Source organism: Corythoichthys intestinalis, chromosome 4 (genome assembly GCF_030265065.1).
Source record: "Corythoichthys intestinalis isolate RoL2023-P3 chromosome 4, ASM3026506v1, whole genome shotgun sequence".
Taxonomy (NCBI): domain Eukaryota; kingdom Metazoa; phylum Chordata; class Actinopteri; order Syngnathiformes; family Syngnathidae; genus Corythoichthys; species Corythoichthys intestinalis.
In genome coordinates this window covers 8,354,844-8,381,614 of record NC_080398.1, presented here as the reverse complement: position 1 = coordinate 8,381,614, position 26,771 = coordinate 8,354,844, and the positions used below count along the sequence as shown (strand labels likewise).

Here is a 26,771-nt window from a genome sequence, read left to right as displayed (position 1 = left end):
CCAAATAATAATGAATTCAACCAACGAGGCATGGGGCGGGCCAACTATATTCCACAAAGGGCCGTAGGATTTGGTTCCGAGCCATCGTGAGGCCAGCGAGCCTTTCTGCTGAAATCTCATTAGGTAAACTGTCTGTACCGAATCCGTTGGAACAGAGACCGGGACCCGCCTTGCTCGCCCGCCCCTGCCTGGTGGCAGCGTTTGGGTCGTGTCACTCACGCCAGATGTGCCGAGCCTCTCCCCGGAGTTCGGGATGTGTCTCGAGCTTGGCTGCGCTCCATCTTGCTTCTTTGTGTAGATATACAGTACATTTCCATTTATTCACTTGAACATATCGGCTCATTTCACATCATCGTTCTCTCTTCTTTTATCTACAGTACCGCTTGCATCGGTACATGGACTTCCGCTTCCATTGTTTTGTCTGTTTTCAGTCATCTAACAAATCCACGATCGCGATATTTTCCCACATCGCGTGCCACTCGTATATAGGCCTGTCGCGATAACAAATTTTAGTGGGCCATCATTTATCTCATAAATTATTGCGATATGCGATACTGTGCCCCCCAACTTTTTTTTTTTTTTTTTAACCAATTTACAATAACACAGTGAGAATACTGATAGATCAAGTACACACATTTAAATGCAATAAATATTTACTCTTAAATCCAAAAATACTTTTTAAGAAATCACAACTATAAACAATAGACCATGCCTCTTAAGTAAAAGACAACAATATTAATACCGCACAGAAACACAGCATAAATGAAATGTGTTTTTCAAGAAAAAAAAAAAATGCACTTGATAACTTAAGCATTTAGGCAAATAAAAACTTTTCCCCTCATAGCTTCTGCAATGGTGTTCCATAGGGATGCAATTACAATGAAGTCACGGTTCGGTACGATTTTCGATACGGGGGACACAATTTTCGATCCCATTCAATACATTTAATGCTCTGGGAATTTTTTTTTTTTGCTAACAAGCAAAAATTAAATTGCCATCATATAAACATGCATTTTAGCGCATAATATTTATGTGCTTACTTCTTGCTGATCTTAAAAAGTTTTGTATAAATGTGCTGAGAACAATTTTTACTGTTTGTAAAGTGAGGCGGGGCACACTTGATTGCTACAGCTCTCTTAGCAGCTAGGTTTACTACATGAGCAAGACATCCTATTTGTGGTCCGAATCCATCTGTGTCACGTACTGAATTAACAATATTTGCAACATTATCTATAGTCACTGGTACGGATTGATTTGGCCTTCCTAACTTCCATTCAGTCATCACAGTTTAGAATTCATCGATGTAGTATATGGACTACGTGTCCCGTAATCACTCTGGGCTCACGTAGCAAATGGCATGGGACGTAGCACATCTAGTTTGCCATTTCATATCCAGTGTGCGCACGCATTAAAAAAGTTAGCAAACGCCGCTGAAGTCACGTCTGCTCATTACTGCACAACACCAGCATATGACAATCGACTTTCATAAACAGGACGAGTTTGAAGCGCAACGCTCTTAATTTGCCACTCAATGTTCATCATTTCCATTCAGCTCTCGGTTGTCAAAGTGAGGTTGTTCGTAGCAGCCAAGTAAGTAAAAATGTTTTGTCGGACTTGGTTGTAAATATCCGGCGTTGTGCCGAAAAATAGCTGCCCCGCGTGAAATGTCACCCCTGACGGGAGCGCCCACACGTCAACAACACCGGCACGCCGGAGATGGTCCGCAGTCAATCCGAAGCACTGACGCGGCCGGTATACGTTACGCTAGTTTTTGCCGGACCTGGAACGAAGATGCGCAGTTGGTAATCAAGAAATCCGAACTTTTAACAGCACGTCTGCCGCACGCGCCCACACACGTGCACGCGAGGCGATAAATCGCACGGGAAAAATGACCGCCTTCATTTTTATTTATCGTGCGATAAATGGAATTATTGCATATTGCGACAGGCTTACTCGTATACAGATATGAACCTCGATCCCCACACTTTGGAAAAATGACGTCGGCGACTCAGTTTGGGTTTTATCCATGCAGAAAACAGTCTCTCCATCATATCATTGTTAGCTTTATTTGACAAGAAAAAAATAAATTATTCCTTAAAAACAAACAAGGTCATGTGGCATTACTTCCTTCCTCTACTGATCGGTCAAGCGGCTAGAGTCAAAGGCTTCAGTCAGAGTCCCTAAATGGTCCTTTAAAAGACAGAAAGAACAACAATTTGGAAAAGTGGCTGACGGTGGCTCCCGGAAGATCCGGGCAGGCGGGAGCTTGGGACCGGCCGGCTTCTCACCCGTTAGCATCCGTAGCCACCAGATGCCAAGGGGGCATTAGCGAGCCCGTCCGCCGCGTCCACAACGGACTCGAGTGGCAAAAGCCGAGCATTTTAAAAGAAAAGCACTTGTTGATATTTTAGAAAGGACGGAGACGTTCCGCGGCAAAATCTCTCAGGCGGGACGCTTCCGACCGCCCTTTTCCGGCGATCCGGAAATGAACCGTGGATTCCCGCCGCGCCGACCGAGAAGACTCTGCTAAACCGGCGGCAAATTGTCCGCTGTATGAAAATGATCATTTCTTCCTACTCACCAGATAGGAAAATATCCAATATTCACTCCATTCCAGGGCACCAATGAGATGAGAGTTTTCTTTCACAATAGCGGACTATATGCCATTTAGCTGAAAGCATTTATCGTAAAAAGGCTAACGTAGCCGTCGCGATGTCGTCAAATCACCCTAATCGCTATATACAGTTGTCGGGAGAGCGGCCGACCCTCGGGCCGAAACCCGTTTGTCGCAAAAAGGTACGGGCAAAACCCGCGGCGTCCTTCCGACGGCATCTTCGAGAGACGACGCGGTGACGTCTCTTCCCAAATGACCTACGTGACGATGAAAGAGTCCGGCAGCGGGGAGGGGGGGGCGGGAACGCGGCGGCGAAGGTTGGGCCGTTTTGTCCTTCCGCTCCGACGCGGGTCCCTCGGCGCGTCTCGGGGCGGTCCGCATCATACCTGATGGAAGCAATCGGCGGGCGTCCTCCTGGGCGCGCTTCGCCACCTCTCCGCTTTCTTGATGGCCTCGGACACCACGCAGACGGATGACGTCAGTACGAGCAGGAACAGCAGGTCTGCGTGAAGGGGAAGGGGGAGTCAGACACTTGGCATAGATCCGTTTCCGGGCCGCGCCTTTCTGACGGTTCGACGGGGAGCTCGGCGGTCCTTCCGATCCGAGTTCGGTTCTCTCCCCCGCTCGTGAACCCTATCGTCCGGTCGGCGTCATTTTCAAAACTCGCTGTCCTCGGTCTAAACTGTTCTAGCCCCGCCTATGGCGACCGTCCCCGAAACATAAGAGGTCTGGGATCGGACTTCTCGACGGACCGCTCTCTCCGCGATAAAAGACCGAAGAGCGCGATCCCTCCGTCGTCGTGACGCCCCCGACGGTCCCCGCTCTTACAAAAGGAGAAGCTATTGGACCGTCCGTGTGACTTGGATCCCTGAGTTTGCCAGAGACGCTACGGGACTCGTGGAGGTTAGGTGACTTATATATATATATATATATATAGAGTGAAATGAATTTCACTAGCACTGGCTCAAGTCGGATATATGGTTATTCAAAATATTAGGGGTTATGTTATCGGATATTATATTATATATATATATATATTCATACAGAAATAAATATACATGCATACACACACATATACATTCTTCAATATATCAATATCAAATACATATTAGATTACCCTACTTACACCTATTCGGACTCAATGTTTATTGTTTTTGTGGGGAATAAAAGAATGAACCAATTATAATTCGTAATAAATCATAAATAAAGATATATTTAGAACAATAGAATCACAGGCCAGGACCCACTATCTATTATATATATATGTGAATAGATCAATGTTATAATATATACTCCTATTATAATAATAATGCTTACTTTTAAAATACAATTCGATATATATATATATACATACATACATGCAACATATGCAAACATATCCATACCATATATAATATGTACATATTCACACACACTTACATGCACCCATAAATATATATATATATATTTACATCTAGTTATACTTCATCCACGAAACACAGTGCAATTTGTCGCCTATTATATTTAATCCAAATTATATAAAACACATTTCCAAACCTAAAACAATCCCACTCATTTTACCATTATTATACCATATTATATATATTATTATTACTCGTGGAGGTTAGGGTTTAGGTTTGTTTTGTTTTTTTTCCACCTGAGAAGCTGCGAACCCGCACTGCCTGAGAGCATTAAAGTGCATGTGACACAAAAAAGCATGTTTATATTTTACGTATGCTCCTGAATGATACGGACGGCTTGGATGTGTGTGGAAGCGATCGCTATATTTATTTAGTTTTTTGAATCTCGCGCCATGAAAATGACTGACTTCCGGCTTGGGTCTTGCATTGAGGAGGAGGGCGCTGTGACGTGTACGGTAGAAGGCGTCCTCTTCACTATACAGCGTACTGTTGTGTATGAGGACGAAGGATTCAGCTGATTTTGCGGATTAACACGTTTATTTTTCGCATTACGCCAGCCAAACGGCTGCAGAAAAATCATTCTGTATGAGGGAGAGGCGTATGCGCCTTTTTGGAGTTTCATAAGGTTCCCATTCACCGTGGATATTGGCCAAAACAAGCCCGACGACTACTGTGGGACCATTGGACTTATGAGGAAGTGAGTAAACATCTTGTTTAGTATTATGTCAAATATTAATACAGCTATTACAAAGTAAACACTATAAACTTTCTTTAAATAAAGGACTGCTTACGTTTGATCATTGATAGGCATGTAAAAAGCTCTCCCCATGCACATTAGCAGCACGTTAGCTGCACAACAACTGCAGCCGCCCTCCTCCGGGGAACAAAGTGTAAATTGCTCTCCGCCGGGCGGTTTGCCGATCCGCGAAGACAATCGACAACCCAGTCGTCATGTCAAATAATTGAGGCTAGTTATGTGTGATTTTCCGCTTCGAAGACTTTGAAACATCACTCGGTTCGGGTTAGCGTGTCGGCTAGCTGTCACGCCTTTCGGTTTGTTTACATTCTCGAAGCCGGGGAAGGGAAATGACATATGTCCGATTTAGGTGTCATCAAATATCGTTCGGGAGGTGCGACAGTAAAGGTGAAGTCGACAGTTTTGACCATTATGGAGTCATTTTGCCATGTCGTCCTGAATAAATGCATTTTTATGATTTCATCTTCCATTTAGCACAAGACTGTTATTTGTCATGACCATGCCATTTATTTAGCAATTGGGGAAAATACTTGGATAAAAAGAATATCCTGTAAAAATATTGAAGTAAAGAGACAGAAACAATGACAATTTGCAGCTCTCTTCGTCGCGTTTTCCTCGTTGTGAATAGTTCCCCCTCGACGGGCTGACTGGTCCTTCTCAAGCCATTTATATAGCTCTTGGGGAAAAATACTTGGATAAAAAGAATATCCTGTAAAAATATTGGCGTAGAGAGACTGAAACAATGACATTTTGCGGCTCTCTTCATGGCGTTTTCCTCGTTGTGAATAGTTCCCCCTCGACGGGCTGAATAGTAAAACCGATGAGCCCAGTCTACCGCTGACGTCATCCACCTGTTGGGGACGCTAAAGCCCTATAATGGTAGGCGTGGCTAACCGGCATATTAAAAGACTAATTTCTCGTCATCTGCACTTTGCGAAATTGTTGTATATAGTCGAATCGTCTCAAAATATGATTCTAATTCACATAATAATGCCATTTAAGACTTTTTTTCTCCTGTCGTATGCTCTTTAAAGGCGTGCAAAGGGGCCCGAAGGGTTAAGAATTTGGAGTTTCTCACCGAAGAAGCTGAGGCTCTCGGTCTGGAAGACCCTCTGCAGCGGCGGGAAGTAGATGACCAGCAACTGTCCCATGATGGACGCCAGCACCGCCACGCAGAAGGCGCGGTTGCTGCAAAGGCCTAGCTCGTGCACCATGCGCGTCTGGGCACAAGCGGCGAGTTAGGCGCCGGTCGTCGCCGTCGCCGGTCGCGGCGCGGCGAGGTCACCTGCGAGCGCGAGCTGAGCGCGTTGAACATGTCGAAGAAGACGAAGCAGGTGAAGGTCATGGTGGTGTCGCGGGGCGTGATCTCGTTGTCCTGCAGCTGCGGGAAAGAGAGCCGGAGCGGGATGAGGATCGGCCTGAGGACCGGAGGCCACGGGACGGTACGGGACGGGACGGGCGCTCACCTCTCTCCAGAAAACAAAGAGGGTCCCGCAGACGATGATGAAAGCCGACACCAAAACTTTGAGGATGAGGCCTCGCGTGATGATGCTGTCGCGGACGTTGCGAGGAGGCTTCAGGATCACCGCCCGGTCCACCGGCTCCACGCCCAAACTGAAACGGCCCGCCCGTCTCGTTAACCTTTGGAAGCGGTCTTTCCGCAAAGTCGGCCGAGGGCGGACCTTTGGGCGGGGGGGCCGTCCATGATGATGTTGATCCACAGGATCTGCATGGCGTTCAGCGGGTTGGGGAAGTTCATCAGCGTGGCCAAGGAGATGAGGGTCAGCGCCGCGATGCTCCTGCGGGGGACGACCGGCGGCCGGCGTGAGAGAGAAAGCGCTCGTGAGTTTTTTTGGTTGATTTGACCTTTGGCAAACTCCATTCGCTTCTCAACGGCCATCGACCGACGCTACGTCCCAGAGGCCGTCGTGACGGAAGCCGGCTCCGTCGAGCCCGATGGATTGATTTGGCCGTGGCCGACTCGAAGCAAACTTAACAAAGACAAAAGTCTGGACGAGCTGCGGACGTGTCCCTATGCGATATCGGACACCCCGGGAGTAGAAGTTTCCCTTCCCTAAACCGAAAAAAACCCCCAATGGATTAAGACGAACGGCAATGTCTCCAAAAGACACAAGTGCGTTCTCTTAAGGTAAAACGAAGCAAAGTGACCGTTTCATTATTAGCTTAACATAGTTAAGTTGATGTCCCTTCTACTTTACAACCCCTGGCAAAAATGGCAGATCTCGGAGGATGTTTGTGCAGCTCTTTCAATTTGTAGAAAAACAGACTAAAGTCATTTCGAACGGCAAGACGTTAAGAAACACATGACGGTCACCTTTTTAGACCACGCCAAAGGAAGAAAACGATCGCTTTAAGCCGCCACTGCATTTTGGACAGACATTCACGTGGCACTAAAAATAAATCACTTCAAAGACTCAACTGATCCCGCGCGGACAGTTTAAGCTTTCTGCTGAAACAAGAAGCACCTGACTGTGCGCATGCAAGACACCAGACGGTTCGGAACAGAACCCCGCACCCCCTGCCAGCGTTAGAGTGACAAAGGATGTGGGGTTAGCCGCCGTCTCTCTGGGGGGCGGAGCCTTTGTCAAAGGCAAATCGTACTCACGCCGAATTTTCATTTGGAACGACCGCCTTGGAGAAAGCTAACAAATCCGAGGGGCGTCACGACTTACGTGCTGAGTTGGAAGCGCACAAAGTTCTTGATGTTGTTGTAGATTCCTTTTCCCTCCTCGATGGCCGACCTTGGTTAGGGGCAAAAAAATTGTTACAATACATAACTCGTCAATCTCCTTCTGAATAGAAACAAACGGGCCGGGGCGCCGCTCACATGATGGTGTTGAAGTCATCGTCCACCAGGATCATGTCGGCGGCCTCCTTGCACACGTCGGTCCCCGTACGGCCCATGGCCACGCCGATGTCGGCCGCCTTCAGCGCCACCGCGTCGTTGACGCCGTCGCCCGTCATGGCCACCACCGCGCCGATATTCTGCAGGGACTGCGGCCCCCGCCCGCTTCAAAATCGCTCTCGGTTTTATGCTTCTAATGCTTTTTGGCCGTCGGTCAGAGTATGCGTGCTTTTGCGGTGTATCGGTCTTGTTTTTGGTCTTAGTCTTTTGGAGCAAAATAGTCTTGGTCGTTTCAAAATAACCGTCTGTCTGTGCGTCCGTTTCTCTTATCTTTTAGTTTAGGTGTTTTGGTTTGGGTACATTTGCAAATGTCTTTTTGCGTGCATATATACCTTGACAATCTTGAGCTTGTGTCTGGGGCTGGCTCTGTAGAAAACGGATATCTGCGTGCACAGAAAAAGCCGGGCTCTCATCGGCCTCCGTCCGTCTGCCCGCCCGCCGGCCCTGGCGTCGACGCGCGTCTTACCCGAGGGACAATTTGCGAGAGCTGCCGCAGGTCCAGACGGTCCACTTCCTCTCCCGACAAGCACTCCCCTCCTTTGGACGAGAGGCCGAGACGACCGGCTGCCGGCGCAAAGTTTTTCATTTTACTCTATGGCCGGTAAACGCCGGCCGCGGGTCGAAAGCGACGCTACGATTTCTGACCGACGGAGGCGGCCGTCTCCTGGGAGTCTCCGGTGATCATCTTGACGGCGACCCCCGAGCCCAGCAGCGTGCCCACCGCCTCTTTGACCCCAGACCTGGGAGGGTCGATGATGCCCACCAGGCCCAGGAAAGTCAGAGCCCCCATCTGGTCGCCGGACGCGAAGGCCAACACTGAGGGGAGACGGACGGGGCGTCAGGCCGGCCCCTCGGGACGGGCGGCGGTCCTACCTCGGAGGCCGGCGCTGCCCATGTAGCCGATCTGCTGCCGGTAGAGTTCTATCTGCTGCTGGTTGAGCGGAAGCGCGGCGCCTCGACTGTTGTAGGAGGCGCACAGGCGGATCACCTGCTCGTGGGCGCCCTTCACGAAAAACACCCCCGCCTGGTCCTGAAGCACACGGAGCGAGCGCCCGGCGTCAGTCTGGCGCTCGATACGAAAGCCGTCGCTTCGCGTCCTCGTCGCCGCCGGCGTCCGGGGTCACGCACCTGCCGCGCGCGGTGAACGCAGCGCACCGCCATCCACTTCTTGTCCGAGGTGAAGGGAAGCTCCTCCACGCGCACGTACTCCTGCTCGACGCCGTCCAGGCCCATCTGCGTGCGAGCCGAAGCGCCGCTCAATTGAAAAATTCAGCACGAGCGACGAGGGAGCGGGAAACGACTCCGCTCCCGCCTGCTCCGTCTTTGCCGTAGGGCGACTTGAAAGGCGAAGCCAACCGGATGAGTCGGATTCATTTTTTTTCCCCACTCGTGACACTGGGGGCTCTACGTGTTGTGGCTTGGCTAGCGGCCACATTTACAGAAATGAATAGAATGACAAGAATGTTCTTATTTTGGTGCAATGCTAACGGATGTCAGTAAGGGGCACGTTAGCGCTGCAGCGCACACAGCAGAGAATGAAAGGAAACGGACGAAAAGAAAGCTAAGCTAAATAAACTAAGCCGGTTTCCTCAATCGGTACTTGCCCAACTAGTTTTTATTTCTAACGTGATTGCCCTAATACAGTGGTGCCTCGACGTAGCTACGAATCTGTTCCCGAGTGCCTTTTGTATCATGATTTGGAAGCGCAATTGACATGTCCGTCGGTTCCAAGTATTTTGTTATTCGAATGTGTTCCGAGTAAAACTGTCAACTACCAATCCCTGGAAATGAAAAAGGAACACACTTGTTGGACTCCGCTGAGCAAGCACCGCTGCGCTAATGTTGTGGCTCGCGGAGGTCATCGGGACAGAAGGAAAGGAAATACCACCTCAATCCAAGTGCGCTTCATTTTGGACACTCTCTGTGTAGGAGTTTGTGAAAATGCACTAGCTCCCAAATGTTCTATCTATTGCATTCTATCGCCCGAAATGGAGACGGATGCCGCCGCCACCGCTTCACGCAGGAGAGTGTCGGTCGGTCGGTCGGTCCAAAAGGCTACCTTCATAGCGAGGGCCACGAGCGCTCCCTCGGTGGGTCGGCCCAGCACGGTCCCGTTCCTGATGATCGAGTCGTTACACACGCGGCCCACCTGGAGACAGGCCCGCGCGGTCAATCGCCCGCCGTCCGTTCGGCGAGCGGGGAACCCACCTCGGCGATCTTGCTCAGCGACGGGTGAGAATAGCCGTGGACGAGCTCGCCGTCGGCCAAAACTTCGCCGCCGCCGTCGTAGCCCACGCCGGTCACCTGAACCGCGGCGAAAGAAGTCGAGGTCAACGCGCGTCAAAGTACGAGGAGACCCGCGATCCACCTCGGCGTGGAGTCCGTCCGACGTGAACATCTGGGTGACCGTCATCTCGTTCTTGGTCAGCGTTCCGGTCTTGTCCGAACAGATGACGTTGCAGCAGCCTGACGGGCGGGCGAAAAACAAACGGCGGATCACGCCGGCGCCGGCGGGAGGGGGAGTCTTTCGTCCGGAGGCGGCGTACTCAGCGTCTCCACGATGGGGAGCTTCTTGACGATGGCCCGCTTCTTGACCATGCGCATGACGCCCAGCGCCAAGGTCACGGTCACCACGATGGGAAGCCCCTCTGGAATGGCCGCCACCGCCAGACTGCCGAATCAAAATGTTAGCTCGGCTTAGCTTAGCTAAAAAGCCGTCCACGCTCGGGGCTACATTTTCCAATGGCTCGGTGAACAAATTCAACGCGTTTTTGACATAAAAATACTTTTTTTTATTATTTCTAGAGCGCTTTTTCAAAAAAAAAAAAAAAAAAACACACAAGCCGCTTTGACGTACTGCTGCTGTTCCATTTAAAAAGCTGCCACTCGGACAGCAGTCGCGCCCGGGTCATTTTTAGCTTTCATTTTTGTGATTTGGACAAAAATACATCTTCTTTTGATTGACCATTTATTCGTGTCAAAACGTTTTCCTTTACAAAACCTCTCCTTTCAGTCGAGACGAAAAATTGGGTCCATTTTAGTCGCGACAGATTTGGGGGGGGGGGGGGGGGGGTTTAGCTTCAATTAAGTCTAGCACTTAAGACCCCTCTCACCCGTTTCACGCATTCGACAACCATTTACAACGATGGCGCCACTGGAAAAAGTGCACTTGCGAGTCGTCACGCCTGCAAACCCACCAATAGGGGCGTCGCAACTGCAAACGCACCAATAAGGGAGTCGCTTTGCTACGCTATTGTGGGGCCGGCAGTGCCTCTCGCGACACTAAAATACGTTTGCAACGTGCGACATTTTCCTCGTACTCATTATTGCATTACTGCCACCCTGTTATCTTCCGCCTTGTCACCGTTGAAAAGACACGACTACGAGAAATTGGCATTCCAGGAACAGCTTTGAGGAATAAGCTGTGTTCATTTACCATTGATGATCACATTGCGCCGGTGATAGGAGTGGTCCAAAGTTGCTCCGGGTAGGTACCCAAACAGCTCGGGTTGCGCAAATGTTAGTGTACTGTAGTAACGCCACTCTCCCATTGGTGTGCGTTCAGTTACGGGTACGCCTGTCGCGATAACAAATTTTACTAGGCGATATTTGCCTCATAAATGATTGCCAATATGCGATATTATTGCCAGTTTTTTTTTTTTTTTTTTTTTTTAAACAATTCAATCACGAACATAGTAACAATTAGAGCTGAAACGAATACTCGAGCAACTCGAGTATAAAAACTGATCCGAGTAATTTCATTCACCTCGAGGAATGGTTTCATTTTGCCAGCTCTAAGCATCACGTTTTGCCCGGACTACTTTTAATGCGGGACAACGCGCTGACATCACGTGCGTAAAGGAAGAAGCAATAAAACAAATACAAAAAAAACTTACCGCAGCCGACAGCCGCTACAAACTACGGCGACAGTGCTAAAAACTACGCCCGCATGATGCTAGTAGCAGGTAGGCATGTGCCGGTATGAGATTTTGACGGTACGATAACCGTGAGCAAAAATACCGCTGTTTCACGGTATCACGGTATTGCAATTATAGCTACAAAATGTGTTATTTTGAGATGTATGGGTTAAAAAAAAAAACTTCTCCATTGAACAGGATTTTTTTTTTTTTTCAGAACATAGTTGCAAATTGTAACATGAATATATTGTTAAAATAAATGCATTATCAATAAAAAAAAAAAAACATTTTAAATAAAATTAAAATATAACTAATAGACTATACCCACAGCCACAGCTCAAGTTGCTTAAGATTAGAGCAAGAACAATATAATTTCTGTAAAAAGTAAAAACACTTCTGAATACAATTTTGAAAAATGTATACTGCATGACTTTTTTTTTTTTTTTTGAGGGTGGAAAAGCTCAAGTGAAGTTTTGCCATTTTCAGCCAATGTGTCAAATCTGGTCATGCCTTTGTGTTAAAAAGAACAAAGAATTCATACGTTAATAAGTTAGTTAAAGATGTACAAGTTAGTATAAGTTAGTTAAAAATGTAAAAGTTAAAATGTAAATATTGTTGTGGAAAGGTTTCATCTATAAAAACAAAAAAAAAAACATTGGGAGTGAGACCTCTGCTTGAGCTAACAAACGCGGATTTGTGCTTAGGGCAAGATCATCTTTCGTCAATTAACGATCTTTGATGCTATGCCTTTTTTTCCCCCCTTCATTCAAGCAAATCAAGTTTGTTTTCTCACTCTGCGGCTGTAACACTCGACGAAGTTGCCCTTCCAGCTAAGCTTAGGCTAACATTCATCTTTGTAAGCTTTTAGTTAGTGCGTATATCGAATTTGAAAGGAAAATGTGTGTTTTGTTTTTAGCGAACTTTCCCATGGTGCTAATCTGGAGAAGCTACTCACGTCTCACACATGGAAAAATACAATTGTACAACGTTTTAAATGTATTTATTTTGTATATTACACTTACCACGATTTGAGAGCTCAATAAATTGAAGAAAAGAACGACTTATGTTTGGAGTATTTGTTTTTGGGTTTGGTTGCTGTCTAGCCGATAGCGTCACTTTCACACACAGAAACAAACGGGAGGGGGTGAGCGCTGCCGCGCCACGCCACTTCTGGCTGCATTTTTGACACATGAAAAATGGCGAATACCGTACTACGGTCTGACGGAAAATTTTAGTGGTTTTGAAACCGCAACGTTTTCACACCACGGTAAACCGTGAAACCGGTAACCGGCACATGCCTAGTAGCAGGTAGTGTCCGATGCGTCTCATAGATATCGCATGCATTTAGGACTAGATGCAAAATGACAGACTCTCAGGCGCGTCTTCTGGGCAGCGTTAGTAAACAGCCGCCATCTTTAAGCAGTAGACTTCTCATCACTAATATAACATTACTGTCATTCGCTCACGTAACGTTAGCCCTTCGGAGGGCTAGGTTTCTATTGATTATGACCACTGTCGATGCGTGGCTAACGTGTCTTACATACAGGCTTTATTTCATCTGTAAAAACACAGCGCTGTAGAGTGATGAGGTTGTAAAATGAAAACATAATAAAGCTAACTGTCAGTTTTAGCTCAGTAGTCAAAACACCAAGTAGCACTGGTCCCTAATGTGCTCCAATACAGCAGGTATCATACATGTATTTTGAACACTGCAAAAACTCAAAATCCTATCAGTACTTACAGTTTAGACTAACTTATAACTTAACTTAAAAATAACTTGACACGAATGGAAATTCAATTGAAACACGTGGGAAAAACACGTAGCTTTTAAGTGATGTGTGTTATCAAGCGTAATTACATTTTTAGGTAAGAAATATGTTTTTTTTTTTTTTTTTTTTTTTATAAGATCTAGAAGTTTTTTGAGTGAAAGCAGTGAATTTTTTTTTCCAGTCACATCTTAGATGCAATTGTTGGCTGTTTTCAACAATGTACATCGAAAATAAAGACATTGATTGACTGAAAATGGTTCAATATTGGATTAAATGTCTTTTTTTCTCATGTATATTTATAATTGCTCTTTACCTAAAAAAAAAAAAGTTTTATCCGATTACTCAATTAATCGATAGAATTTTCAGTCGATTACTAAAATATTCGATAGCTGCAGCCCTAGTAACAATACATCCAAATAAAGCACCCATTGAAATGGGTTAGGGTTAGTCTGAAACACAAACTATATTAAAAATTAGAAAAAAAACACACAAGGCATAATGAGTCATTTGAAAGCTAGTTAAGTGCAGAATATGAAATAGGTGAGAAACCCAATGCTATTTTTGTTGTCCGCCCGCCCACTAAAAGTGTTCATTTGATCCAAAATGACCGTCATCTTGTCCTGCAAAGTGGGCACGCAACAAATTTGAACCGAAATTATTCTCATTTATGACATATTATCATTGCCTATCGGATTTTTCATAATGGGTGTCATTTGAAATGTATTCCTTGTGTAGAATCTGAAGTATATGCGATTGCCTCCAGAAATCTGAACACGGCGTGCTTTTATTTTGAAACGTTCACAGGAAGTACGTTAGCTAAGCCGCTAACCATAAGCTTTACACTCAGTAACAAAAAAAAACAAAGTGCACTTTGCTTTCATCACACATGTAGTGTCAGTAATAGATTTTTTTCTTTTCTTCGCATCACTTGCAAATTCTTTAATCCAGCGAGTTTTCATGTTCCAAGTGTCACCCTTTGCCTGGCTCTGCCAGGCTTTTCTCCCTGTATTTTTCAAACACTGAGAGAAATAGTCTGGGAACCATCCCATTAACAGCCTTTTCGAGCAGGTACAAAATCAATCGACAAATCAGATTCGTTTATTTGCGTGACGTGCTCTTAACGAGCAACGTCAGTCTTGCGCGTCGGAAGTCGTCTCCACAACAAAGCTGAACAGGAGAGCCGAGAATATGTTCCAATCCACGGTAAAATCAGTTTTAAATGACCAAAAACACATCGACACGAGTCATTGACAACAGTCTGTCCCGCGCTAGCCATGTTGAATAAACTCCGCTCTCCTCGTACGTTTACTTCCGCGCGCAAGTCCCTCGTCCTGCTCTCCTCGCTTTAATAACGTGACGTCTGCGCTGCCCGTTGCTGATTGGTCCGCTCCGCTGTCTGTTTGCTGTGGCTTGCTCCGCCCTGGAAATTGTATCCGCTTGAATGGTGGCCAGACTCAATAGCTGGAACAGCGGTGAGTCTGGTGTACCAGGCTAGAGAAGACTGCCAATGTCTTATAGCAGGCTAAATTGGTTAGTACAGGGGTCGGCAACCCAAAATGTTGAACGAGCCATATTGGAGCAAAAAAACAATTATGTCCGGAGCCGCAAAAAATGAAAAGCCCTTAATAGGCCTAATAATGAAGACATCACATGCTTGTATGTATCTGTATTAGCCTACTATCAGAATGACTAAGTTGGGAAAAAATACATAATGAGCCTTCATGTTTGAATGTTTATTTTCCCTGCAGTGCGTCCAACCAGCGCATCACGTGACTTCATGTTGAACTTCTTTACAATATTGTTAATAAATGAATTGTTTCATTGCTCTTATGAAATGATGGAAATGCAATCAAGAAATCCAATTTTTGTTGTTTTTGAGGTTACGAAAACAACCAAATGGAACGTGCTTAACATGCTCCTTATTTGGGCACGTCTTTGATTTTCTGTATTATCTAGGTGTTGTGATATGTTGATGAACGTCTCCTTCATCTGTGAACGTTTTTTTCACGCTTTATTATCCCTCGGGTTGCGACAAAACACCGAGCAGTAGTGGAGTTTGGCAATGCAATCCACTTCAATCTATTTTTCCTCTGCTCTAAGTTCTTCAGAAGTAACGGAATGGCACTTTTTCCCTCACTGCCAACCGGGTACTCGGCTGCTGGTTTGTGGACAATAGCCACCTGCCTAGCATCCCGCTGTGCTGATAGAAACGTGTGTCGCAGGCTATGTTCTGTCGGGTTCAGACTCCGATTGGAATATTGGACAGAAAAAACTGCACGGACGCACTCTTTACTCACACCGTCTTTTACTACTGCTTGCCAAGTACCATAAAACAAGGGGACCAACGAAAGCATTATCCATACAGAGGTACATAGCGGCACCTTGAGGCATTTGTGCAGTACAACATGACAAAAACGTCACATATTTGTTGACAGAAATGTTGAAATGTAATTTTTACTCTACACATTTTTACAGCATTGGAAAACGTTAAGAATGTTTGTGAGTCTTTTTTGTCCTCCTACAGAAACCATATCAAAAGCAAAAATATATTTCCCTCAACTATTTTTTTCCCATGTTTAAACATTTTTGAAAACGCTCCAGGGAGCCACTTGGGGAGCGCTCAAGGGCCGGATGCTGGGTTGGTACAGTGCATTGTGTTTTTTTCCATGAGCTTCAATGTGGCAATGCTAACGTTTTACAATATTTCATATTGACGTGTTTCCTTATTTTGTATGTCTGAACTTTAATTCTACGGCGTGTTGATGGCCAATAAACATATGTGAAAGCTACTGGAGTCCCATATGCAATCAACACACACGTGTGCACATGCAAACACAAGTACGCACATATGTTTGCGCAGCCAGAAAAATGGCTGCCCTCAATTTTATTGACCGTGCGATAATTTGACTTATTGCATATCGCGACAGGCTTACTTACGGGTAAACCTCTTTCAAGCGGCGCTATCTATACCGGCTTGTTTGCCAACGGGGACTGGCGCGTTCTTGTCGAGTCTTTCTTTGACCGTAGACCCGCCGTAGAACTGGTGATACAATTGAATAAACGAACATATACAAAATATAAACAAAAATATACATACCGCTTTGGCCCGCTCGTGAACAAACAGGGAAGCCAACTTGACTTATTGAACTTATAAATTGCTTACTTTCAGCAACTCGGCCGAGGTGGCGGCGCTTACGCTACGGCTTGCCGCACGGGACTTTTCTTCCTCGTTGGAAAACGGGACGGAAACCGATTGGTTGCGCGTTCGCTGAAATGAAACTTTCGCCATTTTAATTGAATCCTGTCAACAAATGATTATTAACAATACCCTAGCAAGAATTGTAAAATGACGACAGGAAAATAAAAATAATGCACACAAAAAAATGATATGTAAAAATGAACTAACTCAGCGAGTCAACAGCGGCGCTTAACGGTGAAACAAAAAATTGCGGGGCAACTCGACAGCTGTTACGCCACCATTGTAAACGCTTGACAAACAAGGGCGAGTGAGTCGCTAGTCAATAAAGGTGTGTCGAAAGCCAGCCTGCTTATCGGAAGCAAAATCCCCGTCCGCTTTTCGACTGGCGGGATGAAAATGAACGCCACGTTCGTCCGATCGGACGAGAATTGAAATTTGTATCGCTATATTTTAGTTTCCCGAGACCCAATTTAGGCTCGTTAGATTCACGAAAAAAAAAGTGTTTGTCGACAAAATTGTTTTGTCATCGCTGACCCCTTCGCACGAGATATCCAGTCTAAGCGGGAAAAATGCAGTTTGTGCATTCGGAAGGGGGGGGGGGGGGGGGGGAACAAAAACCGAGACAAATTGGGGACGAGCGGAAACGCCTTCCCGCCAAAACGGACGGGGTCGGCGGTTCCGACCTTACCTGACGCCGATGGTGAACATGTCCATGATCCGCTTGCCCTGCAGCCAGCCCACCAGCATGATGACGCCTGCGAGAAGCGCACGCGTTTAACGCCGAGAGCAGGGCGGTCGACGCCGGCGACCGACTGACCGATGATGCCGAAGGAATAGAGGGAGAGCTGCTTTCCCAGCAGGTCCATGCTCTTCTGCAGCGGCGTCTTGGGAGCCTGCGCGCGAGCACGCACACGGTTAGCCTGTCTGTCTGTCCGTCACGCGCGAAGCGGGAGCCGACGCGCGAACCTCCTCGGCTTGCATCATCTTGAAGACCTCCCCGAACTCTGAGTTCTCTCCGGTTCCGATGACGACGCCCTGCCGCCGACGCCGCCTCGTGAGAGAGGGAGGAGGAGGGCTCGGGAGCGGACGGGACGGCGCGAGCTCCTACCTTGGCTTTGCCGCAGCGCACCAGCGTTCCCATGAAGGCGACGTTGGCCCGGGAAGCGATGTCCCCCTCGCCGGCGGACGGCTGGCGCGCGGCGGATTTGGCGCAGGGCGCGGTCTCGCCCGTCAGACTGGACTCGTCCACAGAGAGGTCGGCGGCCTGCCGGGTCGCGGACGTAAACGGCCGAGCCGGATGGGCGGGCGGGCCCGCGCCCGGCGCTAGCTCACCTCGAAAAGGCGCAGGTCCGCCGGGACGCGCTCGCCCACCGCCAGGCAGACGGTGTCGCCCGGGACCAGTTCCCTGGCCAGCATGTGCCGCAGCTGCCCCTCGCGAACGCTAAAAAGCCGGCCGACCGGCCGGCAATGTCTCTGAGCGAGCGAGCGCCGGCCGCTTTGGTTTTCGGAGGAAGGTGAGGCGAACTTACCAGTGGCACTGGGGCGGGACCAGTTTCCCCAGCTCCTGTAGAGACTTCTCCGAGCGATACTCCTGTCAAATAGAAGCGGTCAGCGCGGAAACGCCCGCCGGACGGGCGTCTGTCGGCGGCCCACCTGGACGAAGGCCACGGTGACCACGATGACGATGGCCTGCGCGGAGGTAGAGGGTCAGCGCTAACGCTAAGAGAGTCGATCGCGTCGCGGGACGTACCACGGCGATGCTGATGGCGTCGTCAAACTGCCGCATGAGGACGCTGATGACCGCCGACGCCAGCAGGAGGAGGATCAGCGGATCTTTGAACTGGAGGAGGCCACCGAGAAGCTCTAAGCGGCGGCGAGTTCTCGTGCGGAAACCCTAAGCGGCGTACCTGCGAGATGTACTTCCTCCATAGCGGTTCGTCCTCGCCGATGTCAAATTCGTTCCAGCCGTGGAAGAGCCGCCGTCGGGCGACCTCCTGCTCGCTCAGCCCGTACTGGAGGTTGGCCTGCACGCAAACACGGACACGACACCTCGCGGGAGACTCGGGAAGGCGCCGGCCGCCGCCGCCGCCGCCGCCGGGGGTTCTACCTGCAGAGCGCTCGCCACCTCGTTGACGGGCAGCTCGCTGGCTTTTTTGGAACTCAGCACGGGAACCATCATTTCATCTTCACCGCACTCCTCATGTCTGTGGGAAAGCTGGGGGACAAAAAATAAACGTCAGGGTTGAAGTCTTCCTCCGGACCCACTTGTTATTCATTCGAATAACCGGATGCACTGCTTTTGGTCTATCGCGGGGGGAAAAAAGGCAGGCCAAACAAATGTCCATCTGTCAACGCGCTCATACAGTAGGTGTCAGAGGGCAGATTTGGGCTAGTCAACTGGAGGTTTTTTGCCAGGACTTACTTCCCATCTCGGATGATGACAAAATATCTGCCACTATACCGTCATTAGGTCAGTTGGATTCATAGGAGTAGGGCTGTAGCTATTGATGAATCTATCACTAAATGAGTTCAGAATACATTTTAGGAGATTTCAAACAAAGGTGTAGGCCTGCAGTCATATTTCTTTTGGCCGCTAAGAGTGCATTAAGCGTAAAAAGAAAATACCTGAGTGTTATATTCAGAATTGGGCTTTCATGGCACCACAGCAATAAATGTATTTTAAAATACATCCAAATCCCTGAGCTTAGCCTCAAACGGTATAAAAAGAAATCATCTTAGTTCAACAAAAGAACAATTGGCTATCTTGTCCGCTATCTTAAATGCTATCAAATGTTAATGCTCTTAACAAATGATTCAATTACATATTCCTACTCCGTGAACCACAGGTGTCAAAGCGATTCCAGAAAGGGCCTAGCGGGTGCAGGTTTGCTTTCCAACCAATGAAGAGGACACCTTTTCACCAATTAGATCTTTTACATGTGTAATCAGTTCAACTTTGTCAGGTGCTGTTTGTTTCAGCAGGAAGTTCATTGGTTAAACTCTCTGCGCGTTATCGGTTGGAACAAAATCCAGCACCCACTAGGCCCTTTCTGGAATCGCTTTGACACCTGTGCCCGGCCGTGAACGAAATGACATATGGATAAACAGTTTGAATGGAAGCGCTCGCAAGGCCTTACCCGCAAGACTCTTGTCATCTTTTCTGCCCGAGACAGACGCGACGAGTTGAGCGACTGGCGGCCGTTTGCTTAGCTTAGCGGAGGCTCCGTCCGTCGCTCGACGGATATTTGGCAGCTCCCTACAATGTTTTCTTAAAGGCCAGCCGGCGCAACCGCCCCCGCCCTTAACACACACGGCAAGCGGACCGGGATGTTTCGGGCCAATTTCAAACACAATTTCAGACCCGCCCTAGCCAGGTCACGAGACCGCCTGACCGATGACTCCCGGTCTAGTCCCGGCTCGGAGCAAAGGGACTCCTTCAAATCCTTTCCTTGAAGAAAACAATTCCTCTCCAATTAAAGCTGAAAGAGGGCAATTCTTTTCATTTGAGCACGGCACACCCGATTGTTCCATAGAATCGCAACCAATATCGATCTGGGAAGGATCCAACGGAGACCTTTTTCACAGAAGGAACCCTGAAAAAATATACCAGCGCCGATCGGACGACGGCTCGCCTCGGCTCGGCGCCGACCGAGCCGCATATCGGTCAATAGGGGTGCGCCATCTTAGGCACCCCGCGATTCCATTCGATTACGACCCGGGGCGCTACGAGTCGATAATTAAACGATGAACACGGTTGTCGCGATGATCACGATTATCGATGCATTGTACATTACTAATTAATAAAGTAGCCTAACAAATGCATGTCCATTATTTATTTAAAATATCCTAATCACTCAACAATGTCCATATCTATAAAAAATTCAGGGATTTAAACATTTATTCACAAGACGGAAAAAAGCTCTTTGTTTTCATATGGCGGCCACTAATTTCCTTACTCGCTAGCCTCGTAGTTCACAATATGTACGTAAAATAAATGCTACCTGCACTTTTTTTTTTTTTTTTTTTGCTTTTAACCAAGAATGGAGACCGTTTTACGTCCATAGCTATAAGAATTCAGGGATTTAAGCATTCGTTCACAAGAATTTTCAACTGAAAAAGCTCTTTGTCTGTGTTTCCACTCGGTCAGCTTTGACGGAGATGGGCCCCATCAATACATTATGAAGTAGAGCTGAAACGAATACTCGAGCAACTCGAGTAACTCGAGTTTAAAAACTGATCCCAGTAATTTTATTCACCTCGAGTAATCGTTTATTTTGACAGCTCTAAGCATCACGTTTTGCTCGGACTACTTTTAATGCGGGACAACGCACTGATGTCACGTGCGTAGAGGAAAAATAATTACTGCAGCCGACAAAAGCTACAAACGACGCCGACGTTGCTAAATACTAGCCCGCTCATGCTACGTTAGTTGCAGGTAGCGTCCAATGAGTCTCAGAGATCACATGTATGTTGAAATAGATGCAAAGTGACAGACTAGGCCGCGTCTGGGCAGCGTTAGCAAACAGCCGCCATCTTAAAGCAGTAGAGCGCTAAGCGCTAATGAAGAGCGCTAAGCGCTAATATATAAGATTAACGTTACTGTCACTACTAGCTCACCTTACTTTAGCACTGCGGAGGGCTAGGTTTCAATTAATTAAGACCGCTTTCGATGCGTGGCTAACGTGTCTTACATACAGGCTTTAACATAACATAGCGTTGTGGAGTGATGAGGGTGTCAAATAAAAACTCAATAATGCTAACTATCAATTTTAGCTCAGTAGTCATTGCTGGATAAAACACCAAGTAGCACTAGTCCCTAATGTGCTCCAATACAGCCTGTATCATACATTTATTTTGAACAGTGCAAAAACTCAAAATCCTATCAGGACTTACAGTTTAGACTAACTTAAAACTTAACTAGAATTTAAAAATGGCTTGACACAAATAGAAATTTAATTGAAAAACGTGGGAAAAAATCCTAACTTTTAAGTGATGTGTGTTATCAAGCGTAAAGGCATTTTTAGGTGTGTTTATATATATATATATATATAATAAATATATACTTTTTAAAAATAAGATCTAAAGGTTTTTTGAGTGAAAGCAGTGAATTAGTCATTTTTTAAAATTCTAGTTAAGTCTGAGATGCAATTGTTGGCTGTTTTCAACAATATACATCAAAAATAAAGACATTGATTGACTGAAAATGATAAAATGTCTTGTTTTCTCATGTATATCTATAATTGCTCTTCACCTAAAAATATATTTGTTTTATACGATTACTCGATTAATCGATAGAATTTTCAGTCGATTACTAAAATATTCGATAGCTGCAGCCCTATTATGAAGTCTATGACTTTGGGGGAAAAGGTGAAAAAAAAAAACATATGAAATCTCTTTCCAATGCTAAATCTGAATAAATAGATTGAACACAAAAAATATATTTGGGGGGGTTGCGTTACTTTGTGGTTTTTCCACATATCGCGGCGGATTCTGACCCCCATTAACTGCAAAAAATGAGGGATCACTGTACAATTCAAAGCACTCTCGTCTGACAATTTAGTTTGAATGGGAGATTGTGCTGAAAGGAGACTGTTATATGAATGGGTTTATGTGTGTGGGTTTTTTTTTTTTTTTAAAGAAATGATTGAATACTTTACCATCCAACATCTAGTCAAGTGCTAATATGCTTCTCCAAAATAATACAAACGGAGACTTAAGACACGGGTTAGCATCATGGAAAACTAGCTTTAGTGGCAAGCAGCAATGTCTTGTCAACAAAGAATACAATTGGCTTTGTCGACACCCCTCTGACGGAGGCACACCGGATCGAACAACACAAAAGACAAACTCTTGACACTTCGTAATACACTGCTCATAGCTGCCGGCAAAAATTGACCATCAAATTTGTTGGCGACGAATTTATTAATCAATTAGTCGTTGCGGCCAATCGGCTCGGTTATCAGACGGCCGCCATGCGATTAGATACTTGAGGTTGCCAAAAAGGCATAGCATGAAGAATGAATATATCGGGCGGGACCATCTCGCTTCGCGAGGCTAGCAAAACACAAGATTAATGGACCCGACCGGACCCCTAACCTTCACGACATGCCCACTGCGCTTTCGACGGCCATCACCATCCCCAGTTTTTGAGTGACAAAACCAGTCCGGCCGGCCTCGGCTTCGCCGCCCCGTCGAACGAGGCCTTATATAAAATTTGCGGCCGCTAAGTGGTGTTAAATGGTGTTATACTTATATAGCGCTTTTCCACCTTTCAAGGCGCTCAAAGCGCTTTACACTATCTCACCATTCACCTACTGGTGACGCAGCACCAGGAGCAACGTGGGGTTCAGTGTCTTGCTCAAGGACACTTAGACGAGTTCATCAGGGCGGAGAATTGAACCCACAACCTCTGGGTTGGTAGACAACTACTCTACCACTGAGCTGCTCGAAAATGGCCGAAAGGACATCTGGGTTACCGGGACCGGGTGCGTAAAGACCAAAAGGCCTGTAGTCGACACGTCTAATCTTACTTTGAGTTTGAAGAAAACCACGCGGACGTATATGCAAATTTGACAATAAAGCTGAACTTGAACATTGTAGCCGCACACCCGGGAAAGACGTCCCATCTGCGGGTCTCCGCCCGCCTTTTCGGGACCTGGCCGGGAATCCGCACCAGCCGGTCGTCTCCAAAAGACGCGCCGCCGGTCTCTGGCGCGTGTCGGCGAGGCCCGTCGCAACAATGCGGCGGAACCGGTCCGGGCTCAAAAGCTTTTTCGGCCGCGAAAAGCACAATGGCAAGTCTGCCGACAAGAACGACGAGCGACTTATCTGATGTGCGATCTGGTAAGCGCCGGTTGAAAGAACGAGAAGAATAAGATGGAAAAAGTCCGGAGGCGCATCGATGACAGACGGACGCCGTGCCGTTTTACGAGCCCGCGGCCGACAAATTCGCCGAGGCCGTCGACGACATCGGCATCGGGCCCGGACAGGCGCTCCGGTAGGTTGGAATCCAAAGCCGCTCGCCCAAATGATTTCCAATTGGGCAAAGATGAAAATGTTCCGCCGTCGTTTTGGTTTGCAGGCAAAGGACTTTTAATCGGTGACAGAGCCGTCCGACAGCTAATGGAGCAGATTCAAGGTTATGATTTACAGACTACTGGCTAATTAGCCAACAAGAGGAGACTCTTCACTTGAACTAGTCTCGCCCGCGAACCCCGATCGCAGACTTCAAACGGTCCCTGTTCGGCAGTGTTGGCAGCCATTTTCGTTTTTGTCTGCATCTTCTGGACCCAAAAACTTATTCGCAGAGTGCTTAGTCGCATTTAAGTCATTTCAAAACGTGTTCGTCTTCGTCTGCTTTTCGCGGATGAAAACCGAGAATCATTTCATCCGGTTTTCATTTCTTAGACAAACCGATAAAGAGCACGTCACATTGTTGAACAGGAAGAGCCGTTGGGAAAAGGCCGAAATAAACAATAGCGTTTTACACCCAGATTTAAAGATGGACACGCATTTTTGCCGAGTGACGTACACCCGCCAGAGCGCACGATGGCGCCGGCCGTCGCGTATCGCCGCCGCGCGGTCCGCACTCAACGGTAGTAGTACCTATTTACCCGTACCCGCAACGGCACGTTGCCCTGTTGCGGTACACTGGTCGGACCCCGATATCACCCCCCCAGGCGCGGAGGCCGGCTGTAGAGTGGACGGTCCGCGAATGACACGACACTCATTCAAAGTTGAAGTGATGGGGCTCCAGGCGTGGACGCCGGTAGTCCACTCTCTTACTGGGCAGGCTAGTGTCGGGCCACTCGCCGACCACTCTTGTACCGGCGCGTCGCGGACACTCCGGTTGGAACCAATTGCCAACCGTCACATCAGGGCAGCGGGTGAAGTTCGCCGTGTTGAATCACATTAAGCAGCAGGGCACCGTACTCCGGTGAAATGCCGATGTCACACCCCCGTACTGGTGCCCTATATTCGGCTTGGACTCCAGGAGACTCCGATGGCTGGATGGAGCCCTGGTGGCCGTTATTGTTGCTTCATACTTTTATGCCATTGGCGCAATCAGCTGCCACTCAAACACACCGGAACTAGTGTTGAAGTTAAATCTTTGTGTCAAAATGATTCAATCGAAAAAAAAGTGCCTTCAAAACTTTTCCCACTTCAAAAAAAAAGTGTGTTCAAATCTTTTTCCACTTTGAAAAAAAAAAAAAGAGTTTGAAACTTTTTGCTTTTCAAAAAAAGTAATACTTCAATAAAAAATATATATATTTCAAATAAAAAAATATATTTTTGCAAATGATTTTTTTCTTTGATTAAAAAGTTTTTTGATTAAAGCAGCTTTTATTGCGATTGAATTTTGACACAAATGTCCTACCCCTAATATGGCTCAAACACAAAAAGGATTGCTTCAATCAAAGAAAACGGTTTGAATGAAAAATAAAGTGTTCAAATGCGAATTTCTGAGTCTCAAATATTTTTTCACATTCAAACCTTTTTTTCTACGATTGAATATTTTTAACATTTTTGATTGAAGTGATTTTCTTTTGAAAATATTTTTTTTTTTGTTTGAAGCGACTTAATTTTTGATTGAATCATAAAGACACAAATGTCCTAGCCAAAATGTGGTCCAAACGCAAAATGACATGACTTCAATCAAAAATGGTGTTTCAATGAAAAAAAAAAAAAAAAACTTGACTTAAATCCCAAAAAAAAAAATTTCAATCAAAGAAAAATAGTTTTCCAATATATTTTTTTGAGTTTCAAATTTATTTTTGCATTCAAACACATTTTTTTGGATTGAAGAGACGTTTTCTTCGATTGAAAATATATATTTCGATTGAAGCAACTTTTTTTTTGATTGAATAATAAAGACACAAATCTACCTCCATACAGGAGAGGCACTAACCTGTAAAGCAAGTGGGAAGATGTCATTTGCACCGTCAACTGTACGATTGGCACACGACTGATGCTGCATTCACGTCTTGGGAGTCATCGGAAAAAAATGTTTCTCTATTACATGGTGTCTATAAAAAAGTGCTAAACAGTCACTCAACTTGTGATCTATCGTTGGGTTGGAGCATTAAAATAGGTTACCCTTCTTTGAAACAAGTTGGCATCCCACAAGACAACACATTTGAACGATTGTCCAATTTGGAAAGGCAAATCTCCCGACACACATGAACGCAACATGTGTCCCGAAAGTCCCCAACTCCTACATGCCTATCGCAGCCAAAGTTACGTGCACGAATTAACATATTAAGGAACCGTGTGCAGATTGTGTATATGATGTGAATTGAGTAATATGACCAAATTAAATAGGCGCATTCTGTAGATTTAAAACTCCAAAGTATTTTTACCGGTAAAATGATACTGGGGCACTGCAGATCAATACTGGGGCATGTACGGATTGAGACTAAAAATGGCTAGTATGTTTCAAGTCATTACAGTGTGTAAATTTGGCCCAAAAAAAAAAAAAAAAAAAAAAAGGTACAACTTTACCGGAGTCGCACTTTGTTATCTTTAGGATGGAATAGCAGGGCGAAGAATCCATTTGCACGGACTTGAGTTCATCAATTCTCAAATCAGGTGACGTCTACCTAGCCAATGATTAGTAGCCTCCACCTTGGAAGCTTCAGCTCTAGCTTCGACGCACGGCGACAATAGTTTGGGCTCGGACTGTGAACATCTATCTGCGCGCCTGCGGCGGCAGCTTCCGACTTTACCAGCCGGCCGTCCAACCAGCCCGCCCCTCCGAGCCTCCGGCGGCGTTAGCGAGACGCTAATGCGAGAAGCTAGCGAGTCGTCCTTCCGCCTTCCCCTCGACCGGATGCGAGCGGTTTAAGCCGGCCGGCCGGCCGAAGGTGGCCGCCGCCCTCTACGCTCGCGAGGGCCAGAAAAGGAGACGCCGTCGCACTTACCAGAAGTTCGCGTCTCTTCAACATCTTCCGCCAAATCGCTCCGCGACTCCGACACAACACGGCTCGGCCACCATGTCAGTCATTTACACTGTACTTCCGGGGAGCTTTCAAATAAAGAGCCACCGTTTCCGCCTGCCTGCCTGCCGGCCCGCCCGACACTTTAACGCGCATCTTCTTACGATTTGTCCTCGAGAGCACCGCTGCAATTAACGATTAGGATTGCACTCGATACTAGGCAGTAGCAGCTATTTTTTTCTTTTGAGGTACTG

At 46.8% G+C, this 26,771-nt stretch overlaps 1 protein-coding gene across 2 annotated transcripts; it reads right to left on the bottom strand.

Annotated features, from left to right (window-relative positions):
• Positions 1 to 2,834: 2,834 nt before the first annotated feature.
• atp2c1 (ATPase secretory pathway Ca2+ transporting 1) lies at positions 2,835 to 26,771 on the bottom strand. Of its 2 annotated transcripts, XM_057834083.1 has the most exons (28): positions 26,084 to 26,434; positions 25,491 to 25,565; positions 18,690 to 18,797; positions 18,490 to 18,606; positions 18,333 to 18,422; positions 18,236 to 18,271; positions 18,112 to 18,173; positions 17,915 to 18,023; positions 17,691 to 17,846; positions 17,549 to 17,617; positions 17,400 to 17,475; positions 17,271 to 17,337; positions 10,244 to 10,368; positions 10,066 to 10,163; positions 9,906 to 10,001; positions 9,757 to 9,846; positions 8,826 to 8,930; positions 8,571 to 8,727; positions 8,343 to 8,513; positions 8,164 to 8,261; positions 8,030 to 8,080; positions 7,620 to 7,786; positions 7,465 to 7,533; positions 6,454 to 6,570; positions 6,238 to 6,385; positions 6,057 to 6,152; positions 5,850 to 5,991; positions 2,835 to 3,116 (listed from the first exon to the last, which is right to left on the bottom strand). In XM_057834083.1, exons 2-28 carry the CDS (start codon positions 25,557 to 25,559, stop codon positions 2,995 to 2,997), a joined length of 2,811 nt encoding a protein of 936 aa, XP_057690066.1. In that variant the 5' UTR covers positions 25,560 to 25,565; positions 26,084 to 26,434; the 3' UTR covers positions 2,835 to 2,994. The 2 variants fall into 2 exon arrangements, with proteins under 2 accessions (XP_057690066.1, XP_057690067.1); XM_057834084.1 differs by lacking the exons at positions 25,491 to 25,565; positions 26,084 to 26,434 and adding an exon at positions 26,503 to 26,771.

Coding starts and splice junctions, on each gene's coding strand:
- atp2c1 (XM_057834083.1), bottom strand. CDS start 25,559: ATGCAGCATCAGTCGTGTGCCAATCGTACAGTTGACGGTGCAAATGAC. Junction 18,024..18,111: donor GTCCCGCCCCAGTGCCACTG/GTAAGTTCGCCT, acceptor CCGGCTTTTTAG/CGTTCGCGAGGGGCAGCTGC. Junction 6,153..6,237: donor TCTTTGTTTTCTGGAGAGAG/GTGAGCGCCCGT, acceptor TCTTTCCCGCAG/CTGCAGGACAACGAGATCAC.